The following is a 12637-nucleotide window of genomic DNA, read 5'->3' as shown; positions in this document are numbered from 1 at the left end:
TCATTTCATCCGGGCATTGAAGTTCCTGTAGGACTTTGCCTAAAAAATTCCAATTCATCCTGTCATAGGCTTTCTCCAGATCCACCTTGATTGCCATGTAGCCTTTTTTCCCTTTCTTCCTTCTCATAGTGTGTATCATTTCGTTGACAACTATTATGTTATCATGTATATTCCTACCAGGCACAAAACTAACCTGGAACGGAGAGACTAATCGGTCCATAATGGTCTTTAGCCGCTGAATAATGATCTTTGATAGGCATTTATAACTCACGTTGCACAGTGAGATGGGTTTGAGATGGCTGACCCTTTCAGGATTGTCTATTTTTGGGATTAAAGTCAAGAGGGTCTGATTCATTTCCCCAATCTTCTCTGGTTTCTCCCATAAGGTCTTCACACACTTTGTTACAGAATCTCCTACTATTTCCCAGTTTTTCTGGTAGAAGATAGCAGGATAACCGTCCTCTCCCGGGGCTTTTAGACCTCCAATTGAGAACAAAGCAAGCTTTATTTCCTCATCAGTAATTTCCCCACAAACAGTCCCCCACGTCTCCTCATCCACTTCTGGCCAAACATGGTGAGTTTGAACCCACTCCCTATTTTCTTCTTCTTCCAGATATAGAGATTTGAAAAACTCAAGTACAAGTTTACCCACTTCCTCCTTACCTTCCACCCAATTATTCTCTCTGTCTCTCAACGCTGCCACCCTGTTCTTCCTCCTCTTGATGGAAGTTTTTGTATGATAATACCTGGTGTTACGGTCTCCATCATGTAGCCACTTTGTTCTTGCCTTTTGGAACCAAAGAATCTCTTCTTTCTCAAGCACATCCTGGAGTTCCTTGTTCAACGTGATTTCCAGCTCCTCTAAGTAGGGATTATCCTTTCTTTGATTGTGTTTTTGTGTCCCGGCAATTCTCCCTAGAAGTTCATTTTTCTTTTTTGCAATATGCCCAAAGATATTATGATTCCATTCCTTCAGCTTTGGGGTCAGCTCCTCCAATTCCCGATTTAATTCTTTGTTCCCCGTCCACACTCCTCTCAATACATTTTTAAATTGTGCATGTTGTAGCCATGCAGCTTCGAACCGGAATGGTCTTGCCCTCCTATTTCCTCTTCCCGAGTAGAATTGAACAAACAAGGGATGATGATCTGAATTTAGTCTCGGCCCAACTCTTACAAACGCTTCATGAAACATATTTCTCCACGCCGAGTTGCACAAAGCTCTGTCCAATTTCTTATAAATTCTACTCGCATGACTAGTTATAGGTCCCCTCCACGTATACCTAGGTCCCTCAGAACCCATATCAATTAATCGGCAATCCTCTATGTTGTTTCTAAATCTCATGCATTTATTTGCATTAGTTGGGACACCTCCCCTTTGTTCATCAGGTTGTTTGATGTCATTAAAGTCCCCCGCAAGAAGCCAAGGACTCGTGGTCGCCTGGGCCAGCCTTTTCATTTCCTGCCAAAAATCCTTCCTTTCGATTTCTCTTGGGCTCGCATAGACCGCAGTAAATAGCCATAACCGATCACTCAATCTAGCCACTTCCCCATGCAGGTACTGTTTGTGTTTCTCCAGGACTCTGAATTTAATATTGTCATTATTCCAAAGCACCCATATGCCTCCAGACATTCCGCACACCTGCACTATTTCCTGGAATTTAAATCCCAGTCTCAGTCAAAAACTAAAATTTGATGCTTTTGGCATTAGAAAAGTGAAGAGAGAAAGGAAAAAAGTGTGGGTCCTACATTAAAAAATTTACTAGTATAGAGAGAGAAGTTAAAGCATGAAGAAAGAATAAATTAATTGCTACTCCTCATATCCTATTTATAAGATAGGGGGAGAAGAAAATTTTGTCTTTTTTATAAGGCGTATAGGGAACTTTTTCTCTAAATATACAATTTTCAATTTTACACTTTATTTATTATTTGTTGATTTTATTTTCATGATGTATAATTTATATTAAATAAGAATAAAATTAAAAACATATTGAATTTTAAATGAGAGTTAATAAAATTTAAAATTTTTCTTAGTTTGTTTGAAATGAAATGACTTATAAATAGGACCACAAGAATAGTCCTTCCAATTCATAATATAAGATGTTAGTTAAACTTTTTCACAAAATAAGAAATGTTAGTTAAATCATTAAATGTGTTTTAATTTTTTGAGTTGCATGATTTATTTATTTGATACTTATATTTTAAACTAAAAGAAGTATTATTTAATAAAATTTATGCTTTTTTTTAGTTATTTTATAACTAAACTTGCATTTTTAATAATTATCTAAATAACTTTATTTTTACAAACTAACTTATTTATAAAATTAATCCAAATAACTTTTCTACTTTTACAAATTAAATTTTATAAAATCTAATTCAAACATAAATCACATTATCCAATTTAATTTTTATCTAATCTAATTTTTTAAAAATTAAATAAAAAATAAGTTATTTATTTTACCGGCAATTCAAAAAGAGAGTAAGAGGAGGGAAATTGAAAAGAGAAGCCCCTTTCCCCAAACTCCGTGGCTAGATCCCAGAAGAATGTTTATTTCTTTATAACGCGGGGGACTTTAATTTAATATACCAAAATGAATTATAATTAATGGAAGTTAAAAGAAATGATAAATACTCTATTTTGTGAGAAGAAAACGAATTACGAATGAAAATCCTAAAGATGTGTCTTACTTTTTTTGTTCAATTCAAATAAAAAGTGATGTATTTTTAAACAATTCTTTAACGTTTAATTAATATAAATTATTTAAATGTTTATTTAAACTAGTAGAGCATTGTTAACATATATAAATCACACTTATAAACTACTCTTCTGGTCCTTAATATATGACTCAATTGTTAAATTGGTTTTAGTCCTGAACATAAGACTAATTCCTCATATTTATCAATTTTTTCTAAATTACTCTTATGGATGCTCTCTCAACTATAATAAAGTAGAAGAGGAAAAAGGGTATTAAAAAAGATGATTATGGTATTTTAGGAAAAACGTTTTATATTTTTTATAATTAACTAACTTACCTAACTTTCTTAATATAATCAAATTAGTTAAATGGGTCTTATATTAAGGATTGAAGGAGTAATAATTAGAATTAATGTCAAATAATCATAACTATTTTGCTTAAAATTAAAAGAATCTTTAGCCATGCACTCCACCCTCTCCATACAATTTTTTGGGTATGCATCTGTCAAAACATACAAAACACATTCGTATAAAATTTAAAATATTTAAATTTTATTTTTATCATGCCTTTATTTCCTGCATATCCCAGCTACAGCGAGGAAGATCCGGTCACCCGGCTCGGGGCCATATAAGCTTGCCGGCCCTTCGGAATTTCTTTGACAACGCGGTACATGACTTTTGTCACACACTGAGAGAGAACGAGTAGGAAGAAATGGCGATGGCCATGGTGCGATCCAGTCTTCTTCGGGCTGCGGTGCGCGGAAGACCTCGTAGCGCGGCTCCTCCCCGGCGAAACTTCGCTTCATCTAGTCATCACGATGATGAATGTTAGTCCCCTACTCCCCTACTCCCCTACGCTCTCTCTCTCTCTCTATATATATATAATACAATATGTACTCAACTGACGCATTCTTATGTGGTACCTTCCAATCCGTATTGAATTTTGTCAATCTATTGCTGGATTTCAAGTTTAAAGTCGATCATTTCCTAATCATCGCAACTGTATAATGTTAGGGTTTCTTTTTGGTGTGGGGTTTGAGTTCTTTTTCGCAAACCGTGTGGTTAGCTTGGAAGCTGGTCACTATTGGATTAAAGTGGTTGCATTAGGATAAGGGTGTACAGATATGTGAAAATGATATATCAGGCTCTGATTGATAATTCAAATTGATTTAATATGAATATGCAACTGTTAATCATTAAGTCTTGCTGCTGCGTCACTTTGTGGATATTCTGACCTTATTCCTTTTTTGACTATGAAAATCCTGTGATTCAATTTTTTGGAAATTAGCTTTTTTGATTCACTGAACAGTTAAAGAACTAAATTTTCTCAATTTTGATATTAGGCAATTAGGCTTTTGGTTAGGTTTGTCAAACTTTTTGGTAGTTGATGGATTACTTACATTTTGGCTATTAGATTGTCCTGAATTTCCTCTCTTTGATTTTAAATCCCAGCATCGAATGCAATTTCCATGTTTCACTTCAGCAACTGGAATTAGCCATAAAAGATTTATGGTTGCTTTGTTATATATTAGCACGTTATTCATGTGGTTATCTATCTGTTTAGAATTTTATGCTTCAGTCTACTAAGTGAATTTCAGGTTGCATTTTGGCAACTAGCCTACTATGCATTTGATATTTCCCCTGCTTCCTCACCTCTTCCTTCTAATCGTCACATAACTACTCTATCAATGTCCTGCTTCCACTGTTATTCCTCTATATAGCTTGCTGATAAGCATTTCTTTTATTAACTGCATCAGACGAGACAGCCAAGTGGGAGAAGATTACCTATCTAGGCATTGCTACATGCACTGCTTTAGCCGTTATCACCTATCAAAGGGTCACCCTCACCATGAAGAGCCCCCTGTGAGTTATTTATACATGCATTTTTTTTTTTTTTGGTTCCTCAGACATGCATTAATGATGGACTTTTTTTTCTATGTTTGATATGGCATTTTATCTATGATAATTGCAATCAATCACTATTTTAGGCCAAGTAGTTTGGCACAGTGTGTGACACTCCATCTATCATGAGTGCAACCAAATTCCATTTTGAACCCAATTTAGAATAACCTTATAGTTGTATCTCCAAATTACTCTTGCACAACGTACATACAGAATAATACTTTTTTTCCCTCCTGTTTTTGACTTTGTCCTTACACTTTTATGCAGCCATACCCATATCTGCACATCCGCAATAAGGAATTTCCATGGGGTATGTTGTGTCTTTCATATTGAGTGTGGCCTTGATTTTTTTTTTTTTTAATTGTGTTCCCCACCAATTTATTTATGGGGGGAGATCCACAACAGAAGCAATTTATTTACTACGAAGGTTAATAGAAAGATACAAGAGTAAAGGAAGGGATTTACATATAGTTCTAAGGTTTTATTGACTTGGAAAAAGTTAATGATCGTGTGTCAAGAGAAGTATTTTAGAAGGTTTTGGAAAAGTAAGGTGTACGGGTTGCTTATATCAAAACCATACAAGATATATATGAAGGAGTAACTACTACTGTAAAACCATCTGGAGGTGAGACAAAGAACTTTCCCATTAATATTGGCCTACATTAGGGGTCTTCTGTGAGTTCTTACTTATTTATTGTTTTAAATTTTCTAATTGAGCTTATCCAATCTCTAAGTGTATGCTTTTTGTGGATGACACGGTCCTCATGGCTGAATGAAGAGAAGAAATTAACTCTAAATTGGAGATATGGAGAAGGAACTTGGATTCAAAAGGTTTTTGCTTGAGTAAGAACAAAACATAATATATGCATTGCAAGTTTTGGAAGAGGCAAGGCAGTGGTGATTTGGAGGTGAAGACGGGAGATCAAATTATTTCTCAAGTGTCAAAGTTCAAATATTTAGGATCAATTACACATGAAGATGGTGAAATTGATGGAGATGTTTCTTATAGAATTTAAGCTGGTTGGTTAAAGTAGAGGAAAGCTATCGAAGTTATTTGCCATAAGAAGGTACCAACAAAGCTTAAGGGAAAATTTTATCGGAGTGCTATAAGACCAGCTATGTTGTAGGGTAGTGAATGTTGGGCAATAAAGGAACAACAATAGTATAAAGTTGGGGTGGTAGAAATGAGGATGTTGAGATGGATGTGTGATTATACAATAAAAGATAAGATTTGAAATGAAAATATTAGAGCAAGAGTAGGTGTGGCGCTTATCGAAGAGAAAATAGTTGAACATCATTTGAGGTGGTTTGGGCATATGAAGAGAAGGCCATTGGAGGTCTTGGTGAGAAGATAGATCAGACAGTTTGGAGTCCTATAAAAAAAAAAACAGAGGAAGACTAAGAAGAACATTCAATAAGGTCATTAAATGAGACCTCCTGGTCAACAACATATCGAAGGACTTGGTTGTTAATAGATCACAATGACGTCATATGATTCATGTAACCGACCTCACCTAGTGGGATAAAGCTGCTTGTTGTTGTTGTTTTCCACAACAACTTGAAAGTTTCAAAAATTTAATTTCATTAAATGTTAAAATTCTTTAGATTTGTATTTGACTTTGCTCAATTTCTCTCTGTTTAACACATTAATGTGCTGCTATATTTTAGTTTGTACCTGATTCTGTGAGTATTGAGTAATCTCATATTCAGCTAGAGCAGCTGTCATACGTAGATCAGTCTGTTGGAGGAAGCTGCTTTTGCTTTTGTAAATTCACCATTGAGTTTGAGATATCAATATCATACATCTGATAGGATGGAATGACATCTGAAGCATGAGAATAGTGGCCGGTGTGTTTCATTTTTCATGGGCTTGCATATTTCAATAATGATTCAAATCTAACATTGACCATCTTTTCAAGATTTTCTAAGTTTACCGTTAACTCTAAGGATAAGTTTATTCTGTTTGGCTTGCGTGTGCAAAAAGGTTTTGGTTGGATTGAGAGTCCATGATACTATTAGGTCTATGTCATAATTGAGAATTGATTAGCCTGTGTTCAAAATGAGTTCAAGCAAGGGCTTTTCTTGGTCAATTTATCAATCGTATTATAGTAAACACTTTTGGGGGCGTTTGTATAATCCATGGAAAGACATTTCTTTTTCCATTACTCAGAAAACAATATTGGTGATATCTTCTAACTTAAATTAACTGTTATTCTTATTCACAGGTACAAGTGACATTGCAAAAGCTATAGAATCACCTTTTGTATTTTATTCGAAGCACCAAGAGTAGTCGTTTATTTAATTATATGCATATTATTGTTAATTATTGTTAGCTAGTGTTGTATTTCTTGTAGAATTGCAATCTGGCTTGCATTTTAGTAATCCGCGAGGCCTGAAATTCCCTGCTCATGACTGGATTCTTTTGGGTAAGCAGGTCCAGATGGCCTTTTCGAAAAAAAGCATCACTAGGAACATCTGGTGGTTAAGTCGGAGTTATCGCGTGACTGTTGTTTGGCTTATTTCTTGCCCCATGTCGAAGTTTGATAGAACATTTTCATATTGTTGCATAAATTTTAATGTGGAACTTGCAAGTAGCAAGACAGTCTTATTAGGTCGTGTTTCATACCCTTACTTGGATTTAAAATAATTGAATACTTGGTTCTGCTTTGTCCAGTTTGGTGCAACAACTAGCATTAGAAGCAGTGTTATGTATGCGTTAGTTGTTCGAACCCATCCTCACACCTTCTTTGAACATACTGGAATACGGTATCATCATTTTGGTTGAAAATGCTCAAAATGTAATGATTGGTCTGATTTTTAAACTACTTTTCCGGTATTTAATATAAAATCTATTTAACTAATTTGATTAGATTAAAAAAATTAGGTAAGTTAGTTATAAAAAATATGACATGTTTTTCATAAAATAACATAATCATCTTTTTTAATATTTTTTTTTCTTTTTCTACTTAATTATAGTTAAGAAAGATTCATAGGAATATTTAAAAAAAATTGATAAATATAAAAAATAATTTATATTTAGGATCAAAATTAATTTAACAATTAGATATTATACCAGGACTGAAAAAATACCTTATAATATTTCTTTAATAATGTTCAACTTTACGTTAAGCATGAAGGTCTCAGGGGAACAATGTTGATAGTAGCGGGACCATCAAATCAGCGAGGCGCACTCTCTTACGCTATGTTTGGCTCGATAGAGGGAAGGGGAGGGGAGGGATTTTAATCAAGGGAAGGGGAGGGGAGGAAAGGGGAGGGTAGCTACAAAGGGGAGGGAGGGGAGGGGGAAGGAGGAGGATGGAATGATTTCTGTTTTGGATTGATTGGAGGGGAGGAGGGGAGGGAGCAATTTTAATAATCCTTATTTTGTTTCAATAAAAAATTGACTATTTTAGCCTTATAAAATTTAAATAAATTTTCTCACTTTTTATTTTGTTAAGATATAACTATATATATAATACAATTCACTAATTTTGATTACAAGATACAGTCACACACTTATAGAATATCAAGACAAAAACTCACAAGTGATAGATTTCAATCAGAGAAAAGACCTTGAAGGTGAAAGAAAATACCAACGGCCTCTTAGAATTAGAAGAAGAGAAAAAAAGTTTACAAATGCTTACTAATTTTGGAGATAATTATCTTAATAACCTCTTATTAGATGCTCAAAGAACTCTTATGTAGAAATATTTATGACTGATCAGAAGTTAACAAATCAAAAGGGCATATAAGGAATTAAAATATCATCTCTCGTCTCCCCTCCAAAAAACCCCACTTTTGGAGGGGAGGCTAGAAGGAAGGGGAGGGGAGAAAAACCCCTCCCCTCTTTAAAAAACATCTTAATAATCAACGGGAGAGGGGAGGAGCTCCCCTCCCCTTCTAAAAATTATACTAGCCAAACAAGAGAAGGGGAGCAACTTCCCTCCCCTCCCCTCCGAAAACCCCGTACCAAACATAGCGTTAGTGGCCGAACAGTGATGCGATTCACATGCACTCGTACCTTGCGATTTCCCTCGTACCTTTATACTAGCTTTTTGTTTTTAATATAACATTAGTTTGATATTTAATTTGATATTAAATATAAAATTGTAATTTATTTATTTTTTTTTTACTTGTTTTTTAAAGTAAATTTTGTAATAGTTATACATATTAAAGTTTTATAGTGGCTCTAAGTGATATAAATGATCAGATATTTTTAGAAAAAATAATACCTATAACTAACTTAATTTTTTTTTTTAATTTATTTAGGTTAGGTAACTATGTTAAAGGGGACGGGAGCTAGTAGAAATAAGTAATCCATTGAACAGAGAAATTGCGGAGTTGACCGAGTAGCATCCCGAAACTTATAGTTAGATCATCGGTCGGTCGTATGAGGTTTATTGGGTCAAAAAGAAGAGTGAAGCTTGTCCATGTAAAATAGAACACGAGCTTACTTTTATACACCGCAGCCACTCCGCTGCTGAAGCAATGACACTGAAAAAGGTAAACGTATTACGGTTGAGCGAAAGGGATCCTCTCCTCTATCTCTACTGTTACCCTTCTCTACCCCTTTTTTTTCCTTTTTATTATCGGTTAGAATTTTAATAGTTTCAAATTTAACATTTTATAAAAATATTTATAATTATATATAAAAAATAGATAGATAAATTTAAATAGTTAAAATTTGATTTTAATAGTTCACAATTATAAACTATTACAATAAAGCATTTTTTTATATTTACAATTGGGAGTTGTTTAGATCAAATTTTAACGGCTTAAATTTATTAATATTTTTTAAATACAATTCAAATAACATTTTATAAAATGTTAAATTTTAAACCATTAAAGTTTAGAAAAAAGAAGAAAAGAGCGGATCCATTCCTGAGTTAAGCTTCAAGTATCCCAACTCTATGGTGAGGAGGAGAAAGATCAACATTTCGGGAAAGCGTTTTGGCCGAATAGTAGTGGAAATGGATACGTAAAAGTTGTTACTTTAACAACGAAGAACAACAAATGATTTATACATATAACTCTATTGCTGCAGCAAATAACAATAACCCCCCAAACAATCTAAATAGCATATTGGCCACGTACAGAACAATACATATCTCAACAAAAAAGAAAAAAAAGGTTAGGACCATAACAGGAAGCCTCTTGCAGTTGATTTATTTGAAATATAGCTCCGTGGCAGTAAGCATCACTGTGATTGCTTTCGGTATTGGTCTCTCTGGCAACCTTCCCAAGTTAACGTTCTGAAAAATTCAAGATTCAGACCTGACTTGATCCTGCGAGTTGGAATCGGTTGATTCTTCTTTCTGGTTTCCTGCAACAGATGATTCTTTTTGAGCACCTCCAGTTTCATTTGTCTGGCTTTGAACATTGTTCTGTTTCTCACTCTGCACTGCATCAGCATTGTTCCCGGAAGATGCATCTTTCTCTTCAGAAATTGAGGAAATCAGAAGAAACGCCTGGCACCGTCATGTCTTTGTTTTCATTTCTATTGTCATTAGCATTTTCATTGCCATTTGAATTATTCTGGCTGGCATCATTCCTGTTTTCTGAGTTAGAGGATTCTTCCTTATTTTGTTCTGATGGAGTGGTCAGTGGATTTGACTTGTCCCTGGTTGGCCTCTACGCCATTATTAGCGCTTCCATCACTGTCCGTTTCGCTCTGAGTAGAGTTTACATTGTCATTTTGCCCAGAATTACTACTATTTTCTGACTTTGAGGAATCATCTTTCTTCTGTTCAGATGAAGCACCAGAGGAAGTTTGTTGTACCTCCTGGCTAGCATCTTTGTTGTCACCTGTACTGGATGACACACATTATCTTGCGCTCCCTTGTCAGAATTGCTGTCAACGTTTTGCTTGTCAGCAGCATTAGTAGGTGAGTCCTTGGACTCTCCATTGGTTGCATTGCTGACATAGTTTTCTGAGGAAGATGTTGAAGTGGAATCAGCTTGCTCCCCATCCCTTTTATGTCCATCACTCTCCATCAATGCTTGGTTCCCATTGCCTGAATCAGCCTTCTCAGTTTTTTCTGATTCTGTTTTATTTGAGACTAACTCATGTTGATCAATATGAGCTTCTTCAGTACCATGGGTATTAGACTCATCCTTAAACTCATTATTTTCCTTGTTTTCAGATTGCTCTGTCTTGCTATGACTTTCATCTGTGGTATCTTGTGTTCTGTGTTTCCACAGCACTGGCGGCATTATCTCCAGCATAATGCTCCTCTCTAGCCTCCTCATTATTCCTTTCCTCCCATCCTTGACTTGATCCTCAGATGAAGTCACTTCCTGAATCTTCTCATCCTCTTCTTGCTCTTTTTCAGATGAGCTGCTCTCCTCTTCTTTTTGTTATCATTAACTTGCTCTTAACATCGTCCAATTGTTCCTTCACTTCAGTGTTGCTTCCTCCCCATTTTCCTTATTCTCTGTCCTTTTGCCTCCATTCTCTTTGTTCTCCACTCCATCTTTGTTCTCTTCATTCTTCTCTTGCTCTTTCACTCCAGTGCTGCTTTCTCCATTTTCCTTATTCTCTGTCTCTTTTGCCACTACATGCTCTTCCTGATTCCCGTTCTCTCTCTCTAGCCTCTCCTTTTCTTTGTTCTCCACTTCATCTTTGTTCTCTTCATTCTTCTTCTCTTGTTCCTTCACTTCGGTGCTGTTTTCTCTCTCTCCATTTTCCTTATTCTCTGTCTCTTTTGCCTCTACATTCTCCCGCTGACTCTCGTTCTCTCTAGTCTCTCTCTCTCCCTCTCTCTGTTGTTCTCCACTTCATTTTTTGTTCTCTTCATTCTTCTCTTGTTCCCTCACTGCAGTTCTTTTTTCTTCATTCTCGTGGTTCTCTGTCTCTTTTGCCTCTCCATTCTCTTGCTGACTTTCGTTCTCTCTAGTCTCCCTTGTCTCTTTGTTCTCTTCATTCTTCTTCTCTTCATTATCATTTCCCTGGCTATCATTTACGCCATTCTCGTCGCCAAATTTCTTTTGATCCGCCTCACCTTCCTGCCCCGTCCCAGCAGCATTTTCAGAACTCAGTTCACTCGCTTTCTCTTGATCTACTGACTCCTCTTGACGCTCAGAATCCCCTTCTGTGTTTTCCTGCTCAGCTTTTTGGGTTGAAATCTCATTATCCACGCCATTAGTATCATCCATCTTGTTTTGCTCTTCATGCTTGCTTTTCTTCATCCTCCTCCTCCCTATGCCTGCTCTATGATGGAGGTTTCCTCTCTGCGCGGGTTGAGATCCTTCCTCCCCAACCTCACAGTCTCGCCGCTGGTTCGTGTGCTTTCCCCATATGATACTTTCTTCTCATAAGATTGTTTGATTTGGTAACCCAGCCAGACACAAAGGCCAAGCGCAACACATAATTGTAGTGCATGCTTCACCTTGAAGCCTCTGGATCTCTGGTTCCTCTGAGCCGACTTGAACATGATGGAGATTCCTCTCCCTCAAACTTCACTTTTCCCCGAATACCTGCCCATATTGAGCAATCTCTATAACAGGCTATTAATTATCAAAAATAGCAACTCAACCATAAATCAGATCAGGAAGGGGGGGGGGCAAGAAGACACGCCGCGTTATATCCTCAAGCAAGCGGAAATTCTATATCGACATATAATACAGGGGACTTCATACAATCTACAGATTACAGTTCATATAAGGAAATATTTGTACATCTGAGAACTAATGAAGCAAGGATTTTTGCTCATCGCAGGAATCCACCATCAGTAAAAAATATTGACCCCTCGCGGACCATTTACACAGGCAAAGTTAACTACAAATCTTGTAGTTTAGTTTCAGATCATCGAATCTTATGCACAATACAGGAAAAACAGACATATTGGTGTTCTGCAAGTCTGCAGCCAACTCGAATGGAGAAAAGAATGTTTAAAGCATGAACGAGACAGGGTCAAAACTCAAAGCTACTCACAGATCCACACAGATCTTGACAAGTATTCTAAACAATGTATCTGAATTACGACATCACCGAAACTCAAAACCTTCCTGACAATAACTTTGGAACTGATAAAACACAAAATA

At 35.9% G+C, this 12637-nt stretch overlaps 2 protein-coding genes and 1 pseudogene across 2 annotated transcripts; 1 reads left to right on the top strand and 2 right to left on the bottom strand.

The window, feature by feature from the left end:
- Window positions 1-3317: 3317 nt before the first annotated feature.
- Window positions 3318-7391, top strand: LOC114729976 (cytochrome c oxidase subunit 6a, mitochondrial-like; annotated as a pseudogene).
- A 2464-nt stretch (window positions 7392-9855) lies between these two features.
- LOC114729974 (uncharacterized G-patch domain protein DDB_G0278987-like) lies at window positions 9856-10843 on the bottom strand. Its single transcript, XM_028916994.1, has 2 exons — window positions 10318-10843; window positions 9856-10031 (listed from the first exon to the last, which is right to left on the bottom strand). The coding sequence occupies exons 1-2, from the start codon at window positions 10841-10843 to the stop codon at window positions 9856-9858; spliced, it is 702 nt and encodes a 233-aa protein (XP_028772827.1).
- A 147-nt stretch (window positions 10844-10990) lies between these two features.
- LOC114729973 (myb-like protein X) lies at window positions 10991-11749 on the bottom strand. The gene is made up of 2 exons (XM_028916993.1): window positions 11456-11749; window positions 10991-11356 (listed from the first exon to the last, which is right to left on the bottom strand). The coding sequence occupies exons 1-2, from the start codon at window positions 11747-11749 to the stop codon at window positions 10991-10993; spliced, it is 660 nt and encodes a 219-aa protein (XP_028772826.1).
- Window positions 11750-12637: the final 888 nt, after the last annotated feature.

Source organism: Neltuma alba, unplaced genomic scaffold (assembly GCF_004799145.2).
Source record: "Neltuma alba isolate B1F8T4 unplaced genomic scaffold, ASM479914v2 tig00012696_pilon, whole genome shotgun sequence".
NCBI classification, from domain to species: Eukaryota; Viridiplantae; Streptophyta; class Magnoliopsida; order Fabales; family Fabaceae; genus Neltuma; species Neltuma alba.
Note: the sequence above shows the minus strand (reverse complement) of the source record. Positions and strands in the feature narration are given on the sequence as shown.